General features: G+C 42.3%; 2 protein-coding genes across 11 annotated transcripts in view; one reads left to right on the top strand and one right to left on the bottom strand.

The window, feature by feature from the left end:
- Positions 1–7,284, top strand: part of Hacd4 (3-hydroxyacyl-CoA dehydratase 4) — a 31,250-nt gene extending 23,966 nt beyond the window's left edge. For 2 of the 7 annotated variants that reach the window (NM_001377100.1, NM_025760.5), the window contains one exon: positions 625–1,016. In NM_001377100.1, the coding sequence (NP_001364029.1) occupies positions 625–707 (83 nt within the window). In that variant the 3' untranslated portion in view covers positions 708–1,016. Of the gene's footprint in view, positions 1–624; positions 1,017–2,308; positions 4,858–6,910 lie in introns of those variants that run through there. The other 5 variants (XM_006538190.3, NM_001377099.1, NM_001377098.1 and 2 more) reach the window with 5 other exon arrangements.
- The window catches only part of Focad (focadhesin), a 316,392-nt gene continuing 305,467 nt past the window's right edge, over positions 3,960–14,884 (bottom strand). For all 4 annotated transcript variants that reach the window (XM_030253421.1, NM_001081184.1, XM_011250013.2 and 1 more), the window contains 5 exons: positions 13,777–13,954; positions 11,563–11,660; positions 7,607–7,858; positions 5,975–6,050; positions 3,960–4,354 (listed from right to left, as the gene is read on the bottom strand). In XM_030253421.1, coding sequence (XP_030109281.1) covers positions 4,281–4,354; positions 5,975–6,050; positions 7,607–7,858; positions 11,563–11,660; positions 13,777–13,954 — 678 coding nt within the window. In that variant the 3' untranslated portion in view covers positions 3,960–4,280. The remainder of the gene's footprint in view (positions 4,355–5,974; positions 6,051–7,606; positions 7,859–11,562; positions 11,661–13,776; positions 13,955–14,884) is intronic.

The following is a 14,884-nucleotide window of genomic DNA, read 5'->3' as shown; positions in this document are numbered from 1 at the left end:
ATGAAAGTTGATTAGTAATTATGTGGGGCTGGAAGCCAGCAGAAGGGACGTGAGATTTGATGAATGCATCTCTCATGCACGTGTGGAAATATCACATTGAACCCACTAATAGGTACAGTAACACAGAAAACCTGAAATCAAAGAGTAAAGTTATTTAAAAGTAAATTAATTGGAGGTAGGGTGGGCTAATAGAAAACTATATTTGAACAAGCTCGACCGATTAAATGTTTTCCAGGAGAGTGGGGAAAAGACTTTTATTATTTACATTTTCCTGCCTCTACCCTTCACAAATTATCAAGATAATAATCATATCTGGGAGATAACAGCTCTCAAGTATAAGGATACCACATACAAATAAAGGAGGGGGGGATAGCTTAGAGATAGTGATGAACGCTACCAACGGGGGGTGGAGGGGAAGGGGAACCCTGCCTTAGAGTGAGTGAGTAGGATGAGTTTGCTTGCACTGCCTTCCTGTATAAGATCTGGACAGTTCATGTGCTCTAATTGAGTCTTCCTTGTTAACTGTGGCTGCTCCTAGAATTCAAACAACCCTCTGCCTGTATCCTAAAACCATGGATCTTTACAGATAAATGATTAACCAACCTTACTCTTTTTGCACTATAGGTATGTATTTCACCTACAGCCATCTTTATACAGAAAGAAAAGACTTCCTCCGAGTTTTTTCTGTCAAACAGAAGAACGTGTGAGGTAGCCTGTCGAACAGGTGAGAAGATGGACTGGTGGTCTAAGCTGCAGCAAATACAACACTGGGCATCTGCTAGCGAAAAAAAAAAACATAGAACTGGACAAAAAAAAAAAAAAAATCTACTGTGGTCCCGTGTTCTAAAGCTCCTGAGCTTTAAGAACAAATCCCCAAAGGTGCAGCAGACACTGCTTCACCAGGGCCGCGGGCTTTATACAAGTTACATTTATAATGAGTTTGAAAACTCTGAATGTTTTCCTGTAATGTTAATGAGAGATAGATTCACTGGAGTAAATTCAATTGACTTGAGAAACCAATTGATTAACTTCTGCACTCGCAACTAACAGATTTATATGAAGGGGATGAGGTAAAAGAGTCCCCTCTGATTCTAAGATAACAAATTCCCCTGCCCTTAGAACCATGAACATTACATATACCCAGAAAATTAAGCATCTTCCTGTATCTTAGTTCAGGTTGCTGCTGTGTCATGAAGCGCATCCCTACCTTATAAAACTTGGCTGTCAAAACTACAGAAATGTATGTTTTAGGGTTTGGGAGACTTGGATGTACAAGAGCAAGATGTTAGCCAACATAGTAAGATTAGTATAGGCATAAACTGTAGACTGGGTCAGCCTCTCGATTAGAAACACTGCTAAGTTGAGCTGTAGCTAGTAGAGATAGAAAGACAATCAGACTTCTTAGATCTGACAGAATGCACCCTGGAGCTCTTTTGAGAGGTGATCTTGCATCACAGATGATCAGAGGTGTCTCTTCAAATGCATAGGGGCTACTTATCTGCTCTGACTAAGATGATGAGTTCAGCATCTTCAAACTCTTCCACCATCTACTCACTAATTTCCCAGTGGCTTCTCCACTTTGCATACAGCACTGCCTCACCTTAACTACTGCTCACTTAGTCTGGTTTATTGCAACAAAATATTACTAAATTGAGTGATTCTAGAAATGAAAAGGCTTAACATCAGGATGCCAAGTGGCAAGTGACTTTTGAGCGTGAGATGCAGATGGATGCCTCCTTGCTGTGTGGCCAGGCCATAGAGAAGGTGGCCCTTTGGTTACTATGGAGTTATTATGACTGTAACATGATTTTAGACAATTGCATAGATGCCCATATCTGTGCCAAATGTACACCTTTCCAGTCCAGTCTATGCTTGGATACTTCCAAGATGCATACAGTAGCTTAAACCCTACACAGGCGCATGCCCAAATACTTTGTGTCTTGGCAACTTGTGTTTTCAAAAGCTGACAGGAGAAGACTTGTAACAAAACCCTCCTTTATGTAGTTACGGACATGGTCTAAAGAAGCAGCTTCCTGTTTGTGTAAAAAAAAAAGTGAAACATCTAGACCGAACAATTTACCTCTTACTTGGGGTCACACAGGTAATCAGGAGGGAGGTTATTATAATTTCAGTGGCACAGCTTTGAATTTAGTCTTTAGTGCTAGCAACGAAGATTCTTTAGCGGACCAATAGCCAGACAACCCCATGACTTGTCCATCCATGACTGCTCAAAACCAAGAGCTCGGAAAGTGAGGGCTGAGGATTACCTTATTTCCTTCTTTTTGTAAACTTCTGTTTTCCTGTGAAGAGCAGGAGGAAACACCAGGTTTGAGAAGAAACCGGACTGAAAAGACATGGAAAATCTGAAATATGAAGTCTAGGCAGATTTGTGCATTCCTTGGGCAACAGCAAATGTTTGGTTGCTGATTCACAATGAGAAAATGTCTCCAGTGCCAACTTCCTCTTCACTAATCATTGTCTCCTGTGTTTCCAAGGTACTCTGGAATCCAGAGCACTTTAATGCATGCAGAAAAACCTGGTCTGTTACACTACTCTCAGGCTTCCCTGTGCCAAAGGCCTGGTGTTTTTCTTAGCAGATGTGCACCTTAAAGTGGGAGCCAAGATGTCTGATGCAGTAGAAATAGATATTTTTGCTCCATTTTAAAGCCGAAAACAATGTTCCCCATGGTACTGTTGCAAGACTTCAAACAAGCTAAGCAAAACGAAACATCTAGTGTTTTCACAATCTGGTACCCAATAGTAAATGCTAGATGACTTTCAGTCTCTAGTTGGTAGGACATACACAACAGTGCATATGGGAAGGAGAAGAAAAGCTGGTATACATTGCTTCTACCTTCTTTTTTCTCTTGGCTTAAACTATCTCCTTGTAGTCCAATCTGTGAAGGAATTATATATTTGGAAACTAGAACCAGTAGTGCTGCTGTAACTCAGTGCCCTTTGGGACAACAAGAAGATACATGCCACCCGTGAATGTCAGCAGTTCTGTGTTTGTGAAAGGCCAGGCACTTGTCTTTGTATGGAAGACACAAAAGTGCCTGACTTTGGTGCCATGACTTTCCTTCCTAATGATCCCCTGTATGTGTATTCAGATGACTGGTTGAAGACTGGGCCCCAGTTGAAGTCACAATGATCAACAAGCATCAAAAGTATAATGCTGCCTGAGTCTCTAGCCAATGCCAGAGCTGAAATCATGATACTATCTTTAGACCACTAATACTTTAAGCTTTTAGGTCACTAATATTCTGGTGGAGAGATCTTCAGTCTTATAAAAAGATTGATCTTCTGAGGAGACATGTATCCCTTTTTGCTGGTCTAGCATCCTATCATCTTTCTCCCAGGGAAACCCAGTTCAAGTTTGCTTGGGGCTACCTCCTCTGTGTCCAGGACTCAGGTCAACACCTGACTTAGGCCTAACCACTGAGTATATCCCACCTGTCAGGGACCCAATACTTGTTAAAAGACCTACGTGTATTCCTAGAGTCTGCCCAGTATTGATTCTGCCATGCCGGTGGGGGAAAGAACTGTTCTTTAGTCTTGGTAATGGTAGCTGGCGGACGTTTTGCTAAGTAGGAGGCATGCTCTCCAGAGAAAGAGACCACAGCATCAGGATTTATCAGACCAACCATGAGTTTCTTGGTTTGTGAACTAATAGCCTCCTTTGTGGCCACTAATGTTGTGAATTGGATAACTTTCACGTGTATTCATGACAACCCAGCATGGGAATTCTACCTATCACTGATGAGTTTAACTTGGGTACCAGTCAGTATCATGCCTAGTGATTGGAATGTGCCTAGCAGTTCTCTTAAGTGGGGGTTTTATCAACAAGAATAAAACTCAATGACACAGCTTCATGGAAAATAGATTATCACAACCTTGTCACCTGTATGGTTTGCTTTCATTGGCAAAATCTTCCCACACACTTAAAAATAAAAGTCACATTGCACAAAACTCATAAGATTATTTTACTAGAACTTGAGGGAGAGAAAATATACTCTAGTTTTCACAAAGAAAAGATAACTTTTACAATGAACTCTGTCCATATAGAAGTCATGTTCTATTTCAGTTTTAAATGCCCAGGTACCCAAGGAATGCACCCTTCTCCTGGCCACGCACACAGTGAGATGTCAGTATGTAGCCATCTTCTCATGACCTCCAATGGTGAGGATCACTTTTCATAGATCTCAGATAGCAGTCCTAAAAAGCTTCTGTTTCTCTGGTCTGTCTCCTCCCATGGAGAATGTTGCTGGGTCCTGTGACTGTCACCACCCATACGCTCTGGTCCATACAGCTTTCTTCTTAAACTCTGGGAGAACTCTCAGGGATAGCAGGGTGGCTAGGAGGAAAAGAACACAGGCAGACTGATGCACTTGACACAGCTATGCTTTGTCTGAAAATATCATTTTGATCAAAAAGGTGTCAAAGCAGTAAATGAGAAATTTTGCAGAACCATTGATGTTTGGCATGCTAGTGATAATTATTTTTCTTAATGTCATTACTATTTACATGAGATGCTGCCTCTGTAACAATTTACTTTAAACTTGTGTTCTTTTAGACATGAACTGGTTTATCTCCATTAAGTGTTTAATTAAAGAGAAGCCCTTACACCTATAAGAAGGCTGAGCTTTTATGATCAATGAAGCAAGTGTACTCACAGTAAACTTTACCTGGACATGTATCTGTAATGTATGTGTTTCCCATTGTGTTATGGGTCACAAGGAACAATTACAAGTAGAGAAATTCTGATTAACCCCGTTTGGTAACTACTATATATTTTTTATCTTACTCTAGTATATTAATATATTCAGATGTTATGTAAAATAAAAGAATGTGAAGGACTATAGGGAACCCAGGTCATTCCAGTAAGCCAATGACTATGTAATTTAGTACAGGTGTGGTTCCTTAAACCAAGTGATGGTTTTCTTTATTGATATCAGTTGGTAGCTTTGTAGCTGAAGACAGTGTATGTTTGCAACCATCACTGGTCCAAACTCCCTGTGGCATACAAACAGGGACTCCTATCAGCAAGTCCCTAGGAATGAATAAGTCACAGGCTTGACTCACAATGAAGCTCCGTGCTGCACTGGAATCACACCGAGGCCCTGGCCTTCATCTACATGCTTTCCATTTGCCTGGGGTTCCTGCCTGTTTAGTAATAAAAAAAAATAGTATATCCCCCTTACAGTAAAATATGGGTCATGTTATGGCTCCAGGCTGGATAAAGCATCACAGGGTAGGTCAATGGGAAGGGCACTTCTCAGTACAATGTCTTACGGTATGCAAAGGGCATCAGCAGGGGCTGCTGGCTCCAGAACCTCAGGTCCCAAGACACAGGTGACAAGTATGAGCCATCTCAGGCCATGAGGCCAATGGCCAGATCACACCTCATAGCTGAGTTTAGAACTCTACAAAACTTTCAGAAAAACTTTTCACATTTGGGGTTCGCTACAGTCATACCGTGCCAGAGCATGGAGAAGTGTGGGACTGAAAGTGCTTGATAGCTCTGTCAATACCTAGTTCCCTTCTCGAAATACTGAGCAGCAGCGACTGTTACTAGAAGTCAGTGTAGGGGCTGTAACAGCATAAAAGGTGAAATGAGAACTCTCTTGTGTATTTCCTAGTTGGTTCTCATTACAGACATTTTAGAAGAGTTCTCATGCACAGGATAAGACAAACTTACGGACATCATCAGAACTGCTTCTGGAACTCTGGATCTCTGTTGGCCGTATTTAAACTTTTCTGAATTTTGCAAAATTTAATTATTTTATGATTATAAGGACATTTAATCCCACGTATCTAAAAGTTAATATTAATGGTGCTGGCCCTCCTTTTTCCCATCTTTCTGACTTAAAATACCATAGTAAGGACATCTTCTTGAGACCATGTGCCCACAGTGCTCTTCCATTTCATCACAAATAGTTTTACCTCCTGTTGGGCATAAAGCATGAAGTAATACCTTTCAAAAGGTCCTTGGACTTTGCTGCAAAGGCTTTGTTAGGAATTTCCATGATGCTCAATAGCCAGTCAATGAACTAGGGTGAAAAAGAATATTATCAGTGAAGTAAATCCCACCATTAGCATGAGAGCAGACAGTCTCTTGGGCCTGCATACATGCGAAGAAGTGCAAAGGTCTTGAAGCATTTCCTGTAGAGGCTGGAGAAGTAGAAATGGCAGGGAAAGTGGGAATGACAAGAGGGTGGAGGCGGTGCAGAGATGAGACAGGAATGAAAGATACACCTCTGATCAACATGCCTCACAACCTAGCCCACTTTCCATAGAGAGATATACTAAGTCCTTGTGTAGAAAGCTTACTGTAAACATGGGCCCCGAGGACTTCTGCTTATCATGAACATTATCTCTAGTCACTCTGATATGCTCAGACAGGTTAAGTGACCTGATCCAAGTCAACTTCCTTTGAATAATAGCAGAGTCAAGATTTGAATGGAGCTGTACATGGTTGCCAAGTAATTTTCTTTGCATTATACCATCTTTAAATGGTTCCATATGGATTTAGGCCAAGAATCATAGGTTCATAAATTTCCCTTCCCGTTTTATAGCTTACTAGTAAATAGTCACTACAAATACACAATGAATCTAAGATGTCTATCCTGTATCCAAGGTGAACAGTGTCCCAGTGTGGAAATAACAGAAGAGACGACGTTTATCTTGGTTTCAACTACAACATAAAATACAAATCTTGGGGTAGCCTCCTAACACTCACCTGACTTAACGGTGAAAGGCCTTCCAGCTGAGACACTCAGTGGGGTCAGGCAAAGCTAAGCCAGGTTTATGGTTCAGAAATGTTTTAAAATTACTAGTTTAAAGCTTTCAACATCATAAAAATACAGTTTTGATTAAACAGAACTCAGAAAATAATCTTCCTTCCCATCAGCTGTATTAGAGACATGACAGAGCCAGGGAAAGCCAAGTAAAGGAGACGGTGCTCTGCTGAGAGTCTGCACACATGAGGACCAACCCTGAAAGTGCTGCGTATGCTTTCCTGAGGTCGGGGCTGATGACATTGGGCTTTAACACAACCCTGTTTGGGATCTACAACAGGCCAACTATGGCAAGTACACAAAGTGAGACACAATAAAGCAAATGGAACCTTTACCATGTCACAGTTCTACAGCTACTCTAGAGCCACACTTCCCCTGGAATGTTCTCTGAGCCACCCCTGCAGATGAGCCCAAACCCCTCCCTTACTTCTCACCTCGTATCCCACGCAGCATACCATCGAGAATCTTGAGTTTGTCTACCTCTGTGTCCTGACTTCAAGGGTTGGAGGTAAAATGTATCCTTTCCACCCAGGATCAAGAGTGCACGTGCACTCAATAAACGGATGGAGATATAGGCTTTCTCTCTAGCTGCCCCCTCACCATTAACCAGTTGTTGCTGCTGTCAGTTGTCTAGACCTTGGGCTGGCCTCTGCCTCTATCAGATGGCATGTGAGTGTGAAATTGGGGATGAGTATGAAAGCCTCTGGAGTGATCCAAGCTTTATCTAATTCCTACTTCCATCATATAGCAGGAACTGCTGGAGACAAAAGCCCGCCTGTCCTGCTAAGCTGGTGGCTGCCACCCCTCACCTTCTGGGTCTGTTCCTTCCATGGCTCTTTTTGTAGCAGCAGTAGCATGCTCCTGGGGAGCTGAGTGAGAACCTCTTGCACAGTGACTCTATGCATGGGACTCCTGCCAAGCAAGGCTGCTGCTGGCCCACCAGGGCCATTCTGCTGGTGCCATGGCAACCAACTGGCACTAAGGCCAAGGAGAAGGGGGGCCTCATGGTCTGCCCATGCCACCACTGCAGCTGCAAATATCAGCATCAAGAAGTCCAAAGCCTGTTAAGAAAACAGAAGCAACATGAGAACATATGTTTTATTCAAAGTTACACAAGTTCACAAGCACAGCCTCTGTCATGATGCAAGGCCGTCTTCCCTTTCTCCCACTACTACTGCTGCCCCAGAAGGGGAACTGCACTGACCAGAAAACTTGGTTTCCATGCCAACTGAAGAGCTTATCTGGGCTTTGGAAGGCTCCTGGTTTTTCTTTGTGTGAGGGAGGACCCAACAGTTTCAGATTATTCCTCCAGCATTTCAAGAGAAATATAATTTATTATTAATCATATCAACATCTGAATACTCCCGCATTTTTGGTGTTTTTAAATAGATAAATAAACTAAGGGAGTTATTTATTATATGAACAAAATGTTTTTTAAAAATATGAAACATTTTATTTTAAACAATAAAAAGTTTATCTTTAGACACTAAAAAAAAAAAAAAAAACCCAAAACAACAACAAAAACTGTCCATAATCCAACCTTCAGGCTACATTAGACAATTGTAAAAAATTTAGACATGGTAATGGGGACACTTCCAAGATGCTGAATTACTGTGATTTCAATTATACTTTTTCCAGCTAATTTGCATGGTAAATGTTTTGAGATTTTTTTGGGGGGATAAGAACGTAGAAAGCTAATATAAGCTCAGGAAATCAGAAAGAAAGAGCAAAGACTCTTAAAAACTATGGTTTTGTTTGTTTGTTTATTTGTTTTTTGTTTTTGAGACAGGGTTTCTCTGTGTGGTCCTGGCTGTGCTGGAACTCATTCTGTAGACCAGGCTGGCCTTAAACTCAGAAATCCGCCTGCCTCTGCCTCCCAAGTGCTGGGATTAAAGGCATACTACTCAGCTATTAAGAACGAGGACATCCTGAGTTTGGCAGGCAAATGGATGGAACTAGAAAATATCATCCTGGGTGAGGTAACTCAGACCCAAAAGGATGTAAATGGTACAGCCAAGTAAAGGAGACGGATGCTTCCATGTGCTCTGCTGAGAGTACTCTCTAATACACGGACATTAGCCAAAACAAACAAACAAACAAACAACCTACAGAATACCCAAGATAAAGTCCACAGAACTCAAAAAGGTCAACAAGCTGAAGTGCCCAAGTGAGGATGCCTCAGTCCCACTTGGGAGAGAGAAGAAAGCAATCACAAGTAGGGAGGGAGGGAGGGACTTGGGAGGTGGACTGGGGCGGGGGATGGGAGGGTGGGGGGCAGTTGGGGGAAGAGAGGAATCTAATTTGGTATTGGGTGAGGGAAAAGGACTGAAGCCCCAAGGGCCAGCAGAAATAATGTGAACAGGCAAGCTCAGGAAATAGAAGGTTGGGGGGAACCCCCAGAATGCACCAGAGACCTGGGAGATTGGAGACTCTCAGGACTCAAAGGGAGGGACCAAATGAAATGCCCAGACAGTAGGGAGAGGGAACGTATAGAGTCCACCTCCAACAGGAAGACAGCACATCAAGTGAGGGATGGGGTTGCCATCCCACAGTCACATCTCTGACCCATAATTGTCCCTATCTGAAAGAATTACAGGAATGGAAATGGAGAGGCGCCTGAGAAAAAGAAGGTCCAGCGACAGGCCCAAAGTGGGATCCAGCTCAAGGGGAGGTCCCAAGGCCTGACACTTATTACTGAGGCTATGGAATGCTCACAAAAAGGGACCTATTATGACTGACCTCTGAAAGACCCAACAAGCAGCTGAAAGAGTCAGATGCAGATATTTGTACCCAATCAATGGACAGAAGCAGCTGACCTCTGTTGTTGAATTAGGGAAAGCTGAAAGAAGCTGAGGAGAAGGGTAATCCTGTAGGACCAGCAGTCTCGATTAATCTGGACCCCTGAGAGCTCTCAAACACTGGACCACCAAACAGACAGCATACACCTGGTATTGGGTGAAGTGACATGAGGCCCCCAACACACATACAGCAGAGGACTGCCGGGTCTGTGTTCATTCAGTGATGATGAACCATAAAGAGACTAGTGGCTCCAGGGAGTTTAGAGGTCAGGTGGGGTGGGGGGGGGGGGTGGGGACATCCACGTGGAGACAGGGGGTGGGGAGGAGGTATGGGATGTGAAACAGTTCTTTCACTTCCTTAGTTAGAGTCACACCAAGGTATTTTATATTATTTGTGACTATTTTGAAGGGTGTTGTTTCCCTAATTTCTTTCTCAGTCTCTTTTTCCTTTGTGTAAAGAAAAATCAGATTTGTTTGAGTTAATTTTATATTCAGCTACTGCACTGAAGTTGTTTATTAGGTTTAGGAGTTCTCTGGTGGAATTTTTGGGGTCACATATACACTATCATATCATCTGCAAATAGTGACATTGTGACTTCTTCCTTTCCATTTTGTATTCCTTTAATCTCCTTTTGTTGTCTAATTGCTCTGGCCAGACTTCATGTACTATACTGAATAGATAGGGAGCGAGTGGGCAGCCTTGTCTAGTCCCTGATTTTAGTAGGATTGCTTCCAGTTTCTCTCCATTTACTTTGATGTTGGCTACTGGTTTGTTGTATATTGCTTTTATTATGTTTAGGTATGGCCTTGAATTCCTGATCTTTCCAAGACTCTTATCATGAAGGGGCGTTGAACTTTGTCGAATGCTTTCTCAGCATCTCATTTAATGAGATGTTGAAAGGTGGTTGCGGAGGGGGGGGGGGATAAATGTCAAAAAATATGTTTTTTAAAAAAACATGTCTCAGTCTCTTAAGATCCTAACTGATGAATTTAAACTTTAATAACTTCAAAAAGACACACAACTCTTCAGATATATGGTTCAGAATTCCAAAGAACATATCAGGTAATGCAAATTTTAACTCAACTGGGAAGAATGCCTACACAGAAAATTAAAAAAGAGTGAAATAGAGCTATGCTTCTATTATTATATTGTTTGTATTCGTTTTTACAATTATCCAATACTAGAGACCTTCTCTTTGGGGTGTTATAGGGCACACTGCAGATCTGATGAAAACCTTCACATGTTGCATGCAGGTGTTGGCGCACATAGACATTCTGCATGTAATTCATGAATCTCTTCATCCTAGACATTTTTAGTCACATGAGCCAGAGAAGCCAGAGACCTGAGCCTGGTACCCTACACACACTATGAAGACCCTGGGGTTCTCTCTCTAACTGGTATTCTTTGAGTCCTTTGTATCAAAGAACATGTTTTGCTAAAAATATTTCTCTAAAGACAGTCTTGTCATCTCAAGAAACATGACAATAGTCATTGTTTCCTTATGCCATCAAAGAGTTATTCCTGTTTCTTAAAATTAAAGGGAGAAAAGTTGTAAGAGTGTGTTTGATTTTGGATCTTGGATGACCCCAAAGGCTATGGCTATGGCTTCCAGGCTTAGTCCCCACGTTGGTGCTATAGGAAAGTAGTAGGCCATATAAGTGGTAGTGAGTAGTGGAGATCTTTGGGATGTGAGGAGGGATTGTGCACTAAAAAGAACTATGGGTCTTAGATCTGGTGCAGCAATACACTCCCTTCATGATGTATTACTTCACCACATGTCCAAAGTTCAGTGGACCCTGGGCTAGAACCCCAAACTGTGAGCCAGCCGAATGTTTTTCCTTTGAAAGCTGAAGGTCTCCAGTGTTGGCTACAGCAGTGAAAAGCTGAGCAACTGAATCTTCTTTTAGGAAAAAAAAATGAGAAGTTTTCCATTTTAAGTTAAGTTCATTGCTTCTCTAGATCATACCTCTTCAGGAGCCACATTCTGTATAGGTGCTGACTGGTAAGCAATGTTTCTCACATAACCCATCAGTTCTAAGAGCCACTCCAATCTCTTCAACACACCTGAAACAAAAACGAGCATTTTCTTATCACAGATTAGCAATAATTATCACAACCGAAGCAGGACACATACATGCTCAGAGGTCCCTGGACAGCTTTAAGATGCAGATCTGGAAATGTCACTACTCAGGCTAAAATTTACACTCCTTACATCAGGAAACTATTTTAGCCTTTTTGTTTAAGTGAATCCTCCCTCAAGTCTCTGCCCAGTAGTGTCAGAACACAACTTGCCAGGAGAAATCTGGAACGTAACTAGTCAATAAGGCGGACTCTCGGGTAGTTGGCTGTTTTAGAGTCCGCCTCTGCTGTCCTATTCTCATTTCGCAGGGGTAAATCAGAAGCCTGACAGAAAAACAGAAACACCAACCAGCCATCCCAGGGTAACTGGAGAACAAATGTCAGCATAGAGATGGGGAAATATCAGTTTTTAAAATATATATTTTTATTTCATGTACATTGGTACTCTAATTGCACATATGTTTGTAGTCAGATCCCCTGGACCACGAGTTACAGACAGTTGTGAGCTGCCAAGTAAGGGCTGGGAATTGAACCTTGTTCCCCTGGAAAAACAGCTCAGCTTAACCACTGAGCCATCAGTCCAGACCTTTTTTTTTTTTTTTTTTTGTAAATGAGGGGTTCCAGCACAGGAAAAACTACTTAAGAACACCCTAAGAATTTAATAAGAGAAAAATGAGAAGCCCTTTTTCAAGTAGGCTCATCAGAATCAAAAGTAACATTAGACATCTCTAGATCTCTAGTTTACTCTGAGTACCTTTATCAAAAACTGGAAACAGCTACTAAATTTATTGTTTCCCCCCAAACATGTTTTTACTTCAGAATGAAAACTTAAGATTCTTGGGCTGGTGATACAACCTAGTAGCTGACGCCTGGCACGAGGGCCTGATGACCTGAGTTTGAGATGTGGAATCCATAGTAAAGAGAGACTCACATTCCCAAAGTTGTCCTCTAATTTCTGCCTATACACCATAGCACATGTGTACCCACACTCAGACACACACAGATACACAGACACACAGACAGACACACACACACTGCAATATATAAAATTTATTTATTTAAATAAAAGAAAATTACATAACTCATCACAAGTCCATTTTTTTTCTTCAGTGCTAGGCACTAAGGGGGATATAAGCAAACTGCTCAATTTCAGCATATCAGGTGACCTAATAAACATATAGCCAAGAGCAAGTTCTGTCCTCAAGGGGCTACTACAGTTCAGTGTCTAAAACGCTCTGTAAGCAAAATATGCCAGGCCTGGCTGCACACGTTTAACTTAATCCTAACACTTGGGAGGGAAAGGCAGAGAGACCTCTTTGAGTTTAACGTCAGTTTGGTCTACATACCTGTCTTCCCTCTCTCCCCCAAACAAACAAACAAACCCCTGAGAAGTCTTTTCACACAGGTTATTTAATTTTGTTTGTTTCCCTTTTGATCCTTAATTAAGTGGCCACCTTTGGATGCTCACAGTCAGCTAGTGGATGGATCACAGAGCTCCCAATGGAGGAGCTAGAGAAAGTACCCAAGGAGCTAAAAGGATCTGCAACCCTATAGGTGGAACAACATTATGAACTAACCAGTACCCCGGAGCTCTTGACTCTAGATGCATATGTATCAAAAGATGGCCTAGTCAGCCATCACTGGAAAGAGAGGCCCATTGGACACACAAACTTTATATGCCCCAGTACAGGGCAACGCCAGGGCCAAAAAAAAAAAAAAAAAAAAAAGGGAATGGGTGGGTAGGGAAGTGGGGGGGAGGGTATGGGGGACTTTTGGGATAGCATTGGAAATGTAATTGAGGAAAATATGTAATAAAAAAAATTCAAGACACACACACACACACACAAATTAAGTGGCCACCCACAAACCACTTTCTTTCTATTATCAGGAGAATCAATTTCTATCTTATGTCTTTGGAAAACTAAAGCAAAATTGAAAGAAGTAACCTAGTGTTATATCCATGAGGGTCTTGATCAGTAGTTTTCACCTTTCCTTAGTACTTCAGTAAGGCCAGACCTGTGTCAGCAAACAAGCTAGCTTTGAAGTTGAGGTGACACATGAAGCTGAAGAGCTACAGCAGGGCAAATGTTTCTGTGCTCACCTGTGTTGGCATGGTTGACGATGCGTGCCTGGTATAAGCTGTGCAGGATCATCCACGCTAGAGTCTCCTTCTCGGGGTGCTGCATAGCAGCAGTGAGTAGATCAGTCAGGCTCATCAACGGGAGTCGTCCTTGAGAGACTAAATACAACTTGACAAAGGCGGCCTTTTCTATGTTGTCCTGGGGGTGGGGGAGCCAGTTGTGCAGCCGTTAGTAAGCTAATAAAGTGTCAACAAAACCTCAAGGCAAAGGCAATCGGAAGGGTGAGCCTGACACTTTCCCCCAAACCCTCGAGCTCTTCACTTCCTGTAGCACAGAGCCTAGCAGCCTGTGTTACACTGAAATGTACCCGCACCAGAGGGCTTCAGTGCCACCTTTTATTCCCATGGAAACTAGGAGTGTGTTCGGAGGTTAGGAAGTAACCATACAGAGTAATAGCATAAGATATACTAACTATGTTCCAAAGACCAGTTGAAGGGGTCCATTCACTCCATTTGCCTCCACTCAGAAACTAGGCCATAAGTTATCTGCCTTAGCAGCAGACCCCCAAAGTCCAGGAACAAGACAATAAAATTCCCCACCCGAGGAACAGCCTGAAGATAGCCACAGGAATAGGAGATATCTGATCTCAGGATAGGCCGCCAGTGATGGGCAGCCCATTCAGTGGTTACTCATTCATGACACAAGAATGCAGTCCATCACGGGCATCCTGGCACCCACCCATGAGGTTTTAGATTACCTAATCCTAACATAGTAGCCAATCAAAACTGTAGTAATGTCAGGGTTTTGGCCCCTACCAATCACATTGGAGATGACCTAATTCTTCTAGAGAGTTCCCCTGGTTACCTATAAGAAGGCCTGCGTGCCTTTGTCTGAGGTCATTGCAATTTTGATGTAGCGGTAACCCCAGCATGCTGGTTGTTTCTGCAGAATAAATGTTCTTTGTTCTTGTGTACTATTTGAGTCTGGGGTCTTCCTTCAGGGATTCCTGAACCCTGACACAGTCTAAACATATGCATTTAGTGTGGTAGTTTTCAAAATGTGACACACAGAATTCTAAGGATCCCAAGGCCCTTTGAGAGGTTCTGTGAGGTCAAGACTACGTTCTAA

Source organism: Mus musculus, chromosome 4 (assembly GCF_000001635.26).
Source record: "Mus musculus strain C57BL/6J chromosome 4, GRCm38.p6 C57BL/6J".
Taxonomy (NCBI): Eukaryota; Metazoa; Chordata; class Mammalia; order Rodentia; family Muridae; genus Mus; species Mus musculus.
The sequence above is the reverse complement of the archived record's forward strand: the minus strand, read 5'-3'. Positions and strand labels throughout refer to the sequence as shown.